The 9,226-nt window shown below is 41.2% G+C and overlaps 1 protein-coding gene across 1 annotated transcript; it reads right to left on the reverse strand.

Moving 5' to 3' along the window:
• Positions 1 to 668: 668 nt before the first annotated feature.
• Positions 669 to 8,751, reverse strand: PSMA1 (proteasome 20S subunit alpha 1; the record flags this gene model as incomplete). Its single annotated transcript, XM_088057434.1, has 10 exons — positions 669 to 1,021; positions 1,509 to 1,613; positions 1,929 to 2,008; positions 2,630 to 2,759; positions 3,654 to 3,724; positions 3,969 to 4,057; positions 4,828 to 4,931; positions 5,434 to 5,535; positions 7,745 to 7,789; positions 8,509 to 8,751. Coding segments are annotated over 10 exons (1,026 nt in total), but the record flags the coding sequence as incomplete, so codon positions are not given.
• Positions 8,752 to 9,226: the final 475 nt, after the last annotated feature.

A 9,226-nucleotide genomic window follows, 5' to 3' on the forward strand; every position in this document is an offset into this window, starting at 1 on the left:
AATGATCCAACATTGAAAATGGTAAAGACTGGACTCATTTTGCTTAAAATACAGCATCACACCCAGGATGCATCAATTCATTTGGCTTCTCTGGCACGTGACCCTGAGGCAGTCACCGTTAGTCCCAAATTTCGTGGAATTCAGCTTAAATCCAAAGAGCACCAGGCACAGACCAAGCTGAAGGGACAAAGCCCTGGAGAACCTGTTCATCCAGCAGAGACTCCACAGTTCAGCTCACAAGACCTGTAATGGGAACTTCTGGTGGTGTTTTGTTATTCCAATTCAGCCCTCAGGGAGCTGGAAGTTCTGTTCTGCCCCAAGGCCAGCTGATGGCTCTAAAGAAACACTGACAGTTCTAAAAGAGCTGTGGTTGACTAAATCCCCCCCAAAAACCTGACCACAAGCTGGTTGTCAACTTCATGCTTGTTCAGCCTCATAACCACAAATGCCTTTTCAGCTGGGACCAGTTGACACAGGAAGATGCTGTTCCCTGTTTGCTCTGTGACTATTTTATGGTTTCATAGGCATTTTAAGATCCTCTAAGTTCTATACAGCATACAAACACTCACTCTGACAAATGGTCAAACACACAATGGCACCTTGATATGACACTGGTATTTGTGAATAGCTGTTTTTTCAGACTAAAGAAAACAAAACTCACAGCAGAGTCAGAGAAAGTGATTTATTTCCACTTGTCCTTATGAGTTAAAGACAGTATCTTCTCTTTATAAAACAGTATCATGTACTATTTAGAAAATGGTTACACCTTTCTTGTCCAAGCAGTTACACCCAGATATGTCCTCCTGTCTATCTTTTAAGGATAGGTGGGTTGGTTGGTTTCCTTCTTTACAAGCAATCCTCAGAATGTAGCATCAGAAAACATATATAGGTGAAGATAAAGTTACCAGCAAATGGATAAATGTTCCTGGGTAATTATACATTAACAGAGGAACTCATCCACCAACTAGTGCTCCATCGGCTCCTCTGCCTTCTCCACGGTTTCTTCAACAGGCGGAACCGGCTTAGAGAGAGGCAAAAGAAATATTTTAGGAAGGAAGAAGACAACACTTGACAAATCAGCTTTACCCCCATTGGAGTACCATAAATGGTAAATGCAGCTCGTGTCAGCTAACAGCTCACAAATTACTGTTATCCAAATTAAGCACAAGTCGGACACAGTTGGTAATTAGCAGACTATGGAGGCGTCTTGCAAAGGGCATGAAAAACACAGGCAACCACTTCTGTCGTTGAACAGTGAAAACTTGATCAGAGATGAGGAAAGAAGATGACATTGGAACAGCCTGGCATAAATCCAGCATAATTGATTTAATAAGCATCTGAGTTACCAGTTAAGATTATACAGTGTTCATGTAGTACCTTCATATTTTAAAAACCACCTTATTAAAACTCTGCTACAGTAGTAGAGTTAAATGTATTTTAAACATAATAGATCATATCTAATTACTGTCTTTCAACTGAGCCTATTTATTCATATCTCAACCACTCACCTTTCTCTGTGGTCTCTCCTCAAGGCCTTCTAGGAATGGTGCTACATCATCATCATCATAGATGGTAAACTCCATGTCTTTGCCCACAATTCCAATGGAAACATTCTGTCAAGCAAAGGGTTGGAAGCAGTGAGAAGCATTTTCCTGCAATTAACTTTAGCTTTACAGCTTTCACTTACAAAAGCTATCATGTTTCAAAATCTTCTAAGTAAAGCCATTTAAGGGTTTCAATTTCTTTCATTTTGTTTAAATTTTTCAAAATTTCTCCAAACCACCAATTTTCATCTCATTTTGATTTTCAGTATTTTAAAACTATTCTCTACCAGTAATCAGCTTCCAAGCTTCAGTGCCAGCTACACTTCACAAGAATTTTGTCACAGTATTTTCAAGTAACTATGGCAAAGGAAAGCTAGTCCTTACCTTGGTGGTCAGATCCTGTTCAGCAGGAAGAGTCTCTCTCAGGGCTCGCAGTCCATGTTTAACTAGCTCATTTAGATTACCTTAAAATGGAATCAGAAAGACATTGACAAACTTTATGGTATTACCTCTAGACACTCATTCCCCCTCTTCCTAATCCTAGCTGACAACTACAAAATCAGCTTGGTCAACTAGACTCCCAGAGCTCCTCTCTTTTCTGAGTAGAGTTGGTTGAGAAATCAGCCTTTCCCTATATTTGAGGTCAAGTGCATCTGTTTTGACCCCCGCCTTGCATTCAGTGATAGTCAAGTTTTTTTCCCCAAAGCAGGTTCTTCATCATCATCCCATACAAAAATAAATTCACCACTTTAAATGCAGCACCTAAATACTTGTCCTGACATACTAACCTTGCTCTCCTATGGAAAGAGTTACACTTTCCCTGGGTTAAAAATGGTAGAGGCTTTTTACATTTTTCACAGCTTTTCCGAGCACACCTTCTCTTTCCATTAGATGTAAAAAACATCCACATGTTAAGACATGAAAATCTCAACCATAATCTCTACAATTTCGTCTTTGTGCAGATTTACAGTTACACCAAACTTGGCTCACAGAATTTGTCTTCATGTCCCTAAATGCAGAAGGATGGAGAGGCAGCAGGAAATAAACTGCAGAATACCAGTGAGTGGAGAGAGCTCATTACTCACAGTCAGTGAACTCAGTCATGTGCCTCTCCAAGTAAGTTCGTGCTGATTGTGAACGAGCACCAATGGACATTGCTTTGCAGTCAAAATAGTTTGCAGAGGGACAAGTCTGGAAGATGTGAGGACCCATATCCTATGAAGAGAGAAGAAAACAATGTTAAACAAGTATATAAATTCATACCAACTCTGCTGCTGGAGCACGAAATTTTCTAAGAGTTTTGCTTCACACCTACATGTGTGCACAGAAACATGTTTTATATATATTTTATGTTGCTGATCATATCCCTGTTCTTATGTAATTCCTTCAAAACTGTTGTTTAAAAAAACACAACAGTAATTAAAAAAACCCAAAACCCTCTTTTTTGGCACTTTGTTCATGTGCAGATTTTAAATTAACAGGATGGCTGCCACAAAAAGGTGTTTCTTTCTCTGTTCTACAAATTGCATTGTAGTTATGTATGCTCTCTACCTCATGGCTTGTAAAATGTAAAATAAAAATGTAAAATTTGCTGTAAAATAGCAGGTATTTTACACACACTCTGTCTTATCTACAAAAAAGTAAAAATTTGCTGTAGAGTAAACCACACCATCCAAAATAAAAGGCAATATCACAATGTCCTCCAACCATCCTCATGTCAGCAATCTTGAGGTCAGGGATTCTCTGTGTGCTGCATTAAGCAAAATGTTGTTGCCAAACAAGTGAGAGAGATGCCAACGGTGATTTCCACATCAATTTTTTTTTTTACTGGAAATCTTTAAAATAATAGTTTGTAAGCATCCAAAATCAATAGAAAAATATTTACATAAATCTCATTTTTTCACCTTAATAGCTAATCCTACCCACACTTACTATTTTAACACACTTCTGAGTTATGTTTTAGCGGAAGATACAGAAAATTATTTACTTATTCAGAGAATTTTGACAAGTCTGCCTCTTCCACCTTCCCTCTCAACATCTATTTGTTGCATAAAGTTTCCCTAAGCACATTTTCTTGCAGATCAATAACAGCTAGAGCAGCTTACTCACATCATAGCCTGCAATGAGTAGTCCTACTCCATAGGGCCTCCTGCCATAGCGCTGAGTTGGAATCTGGGTTTCTTAAGAAAGCTAAGGAAACAATCTCAAAATTATATGATAATTACCCAAGAGTTTTCCTAAACCAAGCAGAGATGGACCAAAATGCATCCTTACATGATGCTCTCCAAAAGTATACACAAGCAGTGTGAACAAAGAAGAATTGTCCAATGAAGTTTTTCAACTTTTAAGTTGTGATAGATGAAAGTCATTTTATGAAGGAGTAAAAATCTATAAAAGCATAACAAGTGCATGAAAAAAGGATACTGCTTCCAATTAGTGACACTAGGCGAGAAACTGGAAGAGGTCTATCAAACACAAATCTAGAATCCAAACATTCTTGACGCATGAAATTGCTAGGGAGCAAAAATGAAAAAAAAATTAAAAATTCAAATCAGTGCATAGATCAAAGACAGGATGAGGTTTTGTCTCAAGGCTTGTCTGTTAAGATAAGCATTTTTGTTTCAGCTCTGCTCATTGAGAAAAAGGGTCAAAGGCTTTCCATGACTTCATTTCTGCATGACCTATCATTGCTATTAAGAAAGTTGACCACAGGTTTGATAAAGTATAAACTGGGTATTTCAGCCACACAAACGCAAAGAAGGTAGAGGTTCATGCAGGCAACAGATGGATCCTCTGGAAAAATGGCAAGGTTAAATGGGAACATTTAACATTTGTGACACTGCAGCACTTAAAACTCATTTCAGAAATCCTTCCCCCCACTTCTGATCAAATTTGCTAAAAGCAAGCCCCCCTAGAGCTCACACATACAGCACTGAATGTGTTTAATAACTTTCTCAAATGTGTGTACACAGAAGCAGCTGCCATTGAAAAAGAAGTGATGGAGTTTCTCAGACTGCTTGGAAACTCTATCACACTGAGGAAACCAGACAGGACTGTTTTACTTGTAACAAAACCAAAGAATAAAATTTTAGGCCAAACAAATGAGATTTCTGCCAACTAGTTAAAACCTGCCAGAATTTCATGCTGAGGTCTTTGGCATAATACAACAAAGCAGCAATTCAAAACCAATCCTTAGCCAAGCAGAAAATGTCATTTGCAATAGTCTGAATGAACTTTCCCTCATTATTGCAGCACTGTGTATGTCAACAAGCAGGATACTCACCACAAGAGTCTTGCATCGGCAGTAAGTCCAGCAATTGAGATACCAATATGGTTGTCAACATACAGGATTTTTTTCTGATGAGCTGCCAGCTCAGACTGTGCTCTCTATGCATAAAAGGAGAAAGCTATGTGGCAAACTGAACAGTTGGCCAAGCACTGTGGAGAAATCTGCTAACATTTATAGCAAGAACTGAATATGATCATGAAATAATAAAAAAAATTAAATTTATACACTTGCTACAGAAGACAAGAAAAACCTAATCCCACTTCAGCTCTCTCAGAAAAAAAGAAAGAACAGACACTCACTCAAATTTTGGGAAAATAAAGGAATAGATTTACTGCTTAATCACAAATGAAAAGGAAAAAAAAAAGAAAAAAAAAAAGAGGAACACATCTGCTAAAGGAAAAAAATCTTCCACTAATTTCCTTCACCATTTTGTGAAGATCTGCTTTGCATGGGTACTAGAAATACTTCAGTACTCAAGCAAAGGAAACCTGCAATTGCATGTACATTTCATGTCTGATGAACCACACAAAACTAATTTGCCACACCAAAACTTTTCTACAAACATTATTGTCCCCACTGAGACCAGAGTTCAGAAGTTACCTTGAGAGCCACCAGGACAGCGTGTGTTTTTGACTTCAGCCCCACAGTAGCTGAGCCTTGTTTCACAGCTTCCATGGCATATTCTATTTGATGAATTCGGCCCTGCAAAACCAAGTCAAAGGTCGTCAATCACTCTCTAGTTAATCCTCTGAATCAGTTACTGGTGGGTTTGCATTTTCAGACCTTTATTCCCCACCCCAACAGGGACACTTACTGCACAACAGGTTAAATCAGAATGTAACTCGAAAGACAGACAAAGCTACCAGCTGAAGCTGGACACTTAACTTTTAATCGGGTTTGCTGAAGAAATGAGTCTTACACAATTGTTGCGTCTCACCAGCCATCCCCCAATAACTTCTGAACAAGTTATTGGCCAACTGCTGTCAAGTCTGAAACAGGAGTAGAAGTCTCAAAGAAAACAAAGTCCCTACAAGTTCTGCAGACGTGGCCAGGAGCTTTAATGTCCATTTAACAGAACCACTGAGGGTTTTCCCATTTTCAGGACTCCAGCCCATGTCAGACAGCAAACATGGGCACTCCTATCCTGCAAGCACAGACACCACGGAGCTGCATCCCACCAGCTGGGAAGGAGGGGAATTGCAGTCACTGTTACGGTGAATGTGCAAGGAATGATCTACAGGATACCACCTTCCCCATGGCTTGCTGGGGATTTTTGGCATAAGGGTCTTTATTTAGGTCTCCTAGAAAGACCCTAATGTTGAATTTCATCCTGTTATAACTGGAATTGCAATAACACAGGATATTTCCTGCCCAAGAGCAGCACTGAATAGCTGTGACCTGTGCAACGCAAATTTGTCAGTTGTCAGGAATGACATTCAAGATTAAAAATGTGAAACCACTTTGAGCTCTTAAATCTTCTATTTCCTTTTCTTTATTGCCATACTTAAGAACATCTCCCAGTAAAGTATAGTTTGCTCCTGTATTAACAGTGCCAAAAACTATTATGGCATCACATCACTGCCTCACCTACAAGAATGGATGGAGTAGCAATTGCAGCACAGTAGCAATTTTAAATGTCTTTTTTTAGAGAAAACCAACACTATTAATATTTTCAAGGCAATTTAAGAAAAAACATAGAAACTTGTGCTGTGATTTTGCAGCATCTGCTAAAAGTCTCAAGAGAACATTATAGTTTTAAAAGTAACTTTTAAAGTAACAGATTAAAAAAAGTAACAGAGATTAAAAAAATAAAGTTTGTGATACAGAACCTGCCAGAGAAACATAATCATTAAAAAGGATGAAAACAGTTCAAAGGCACCTACACCTATCACAGTATTGACTGAAAGAGAAAGGAAAATATTCAAGGTTGTCTTCATGGAGAATGGAAAGAACACTCTCTGTTGCACTGTATGGAAAATGTATCTCACAATAGTACTACATGATGAAGAATTTCAGTAGTGACACAAACCCACAAACTAATAATACATTAGCTTGAGACTAATTTATTTGCTACCTGCATTTAAAATAAATCTCTAAATTAAATATTAAACATTCAATTTATTTAATATATTTATTTAATATAGGTTAAATAAATCTGCTGAATATATAAACAAATCTTTTTCCAAGGCTCTGGTTTTCTATAAGCATCCTGTCTTAAAATATCCATAATGAGAGAAGAAGCAATATTAAATACCTCAGTTGATGGTGGCTTTTAAAATTCCACACTATTTATTTTCAAAACAACCTGTGTAAGTTTCAGAGCACACAATATATGTTTTCAGTAACAATGCACAGTGTGAAACTGATACAGAGGTAATAAAATTTCAAATTCATATGCAAATCTTACTTGAATCTCCCAATTATAAACTAGTTCCTTTCCCATATTATATAGTGGTCAGGAGAGAAAGACCTAGCAACAGCCTAACATTGGCAAGATTGAAACTGTTTCATGCTTTGTGTACCCTACTTACCAACTTATTGTAGCTCTGTAAAGGGATCATAAAGTCATGGAATGGTGTGGGCTGGAAGGGACCATTACAAATCATCTAGTCCAACCACCCAAAGGTGACAGCATCTCTGTTGTACCTCACAGGTACATTTCAAAACAACTGCCTTAAGTACCTGGAGGGGACAAGGCCCAGGAAAACACCACTCAGGTTCATACACCAGCAGACAGGGATGTGCTGAGGGCTTTCTGGACACCTACAGCCTACAAAGGGAGAGGGGAGCTGCCTGCAGGAAGCTTCATGCACCTGAACACAGCCTTTGTGACTTCTGACCATTGCTGTGTGGTGGAGAAAAACCAAAAAGCATTTTAAAACTCCAGTGAGCAAGTGTATAAAGGTTTTACCTGCGGGCTCCAAACTGTGACATCATTGTCATACTGGTTGCGAAACTGGAATGAACAAAATAAAACTCATTAGTATCCCTAATAAGCTAAAAGACTGTTCCTGGAGGAAGCCCTGGTTGTTTCCACAGAATCTCAGCACTACATAATCCCAGAATCAATAAGGTTGGGAAGATCTCTGATGCATGGAGGCCAATCTGTGACTGAACACCGCTCTGTTAACTAGACCATGGCACTGGGTGCCACATCCAGTCTTCCTAAACACCTTCAGGGATGGCGACTCCACCACCTCTCTGGGCAGCCCATTCCAATAATCACCTTTTCTGTAAATAAGTTCTTATTTTGTTAAACTCCTTTTGTCAAGCTGTTAGTTGGAAGGGACCTCTGAAATCATTCAGTCCAACTCCCCACCAAGGCAGGGCCGCAGGAGCAGTGACACAGGACATTCAGGTGGGTCTGAATGTCTCCAGAGAGGGAGATTCCATGATCTCCCTGGGCAGCTGATCCTGTCCTCTGACACCCTCCGTGTAACAAAGTTTTTCCTCGTTTTTAGGTGAAACTCCTTATGTTTCAGTTCACGGCCGCTGCTCCTCGTCCTTTCCCTGGGCACCACTGAAAAGGCTCTGGCACCATGCTCTCAGCTCGCCTTTGAGATATCTGTGCGCACTGAGATCCCCTCTCAGCCTTCTCTCCTCCAGACTGAACAGGCCCAGCTCCCGCAGTCCCCTCGTAACACAGAGGCTTCAGACCCCCGGAGAGATATTTACATGGATCCTCACAGGGCCTCGGAAGTCTCTGTCCCAGGACCGAAGCAGGGCCCGCTCCCCGCTCCCATTTATTTTCACGCCGGCAGCGAGGCCCAGTCCAGCCCGCGGCCCCGCGTGGCCCGGGAACTGCTTACTCACGGGCCCGCTCCCTCCCGCCCGCTCTCCCGGCTCCCCCGTGCCGGCTGGGCAGGCCGGGCGGGCGGCGGGGGTCCCTTGTCCCGGGCCGTGTCCCCGGTCCCGGCCCGGCGCCCCTCACCATCCTCCTGCTTCCCGGCGGCGGCGGCGGCTCCGGGCGGCGCGGGCTGGGGAGCGCTCCGGGATGGGAGCGGGCAGGCGGCGCCAGTCGCGCCCCGAGTCATCGATGGGCCGCGCCTGCGCACTGCCTCTGAGGGGGCGGCGGCTCCTCCGACGCCGATTTAAATTACCTGAATTGTTTCGTTATTTTTAAAGCTTTCCGATGAATGAAAAAGTTTATTTGGTTTGGAAACTACTTCCTTTCCTCGCCGTTTCTGTGTGGGATCAGGATATAGAACCATTTTATTGAGCGAGCTGAACGGCTTTCAGGCCTCACGGGGCTTGCAGTAAATATTCCCGAGCCTCTCCTCTAATGCCATTCCCCAATAACCTCCTCCAGCACCGAGGGACTCCCTAAAGCCCCATTTACTCCGCCTGCGGTACCAGAACAACACACAAGACATTTCCTCTCGTTTTGACAAAA

This window comes from Pseudopodoces humilis, chromosome 7, assembly GCF_049639895.1.
Source record: "Pseudopodoces humilis isolate 2021_Gansu_Grassland_sample_001 chromosome 7, ASM4963989v1, whole genome shotgun sequence".
Classification (NCBI taxonomy): domain Eukaryota; kingdom Metazoa; phylum Chordata; class Aves; order Passeriformes; family Paridae; genus Pseudopodoces; species Pseudopodoces humilis.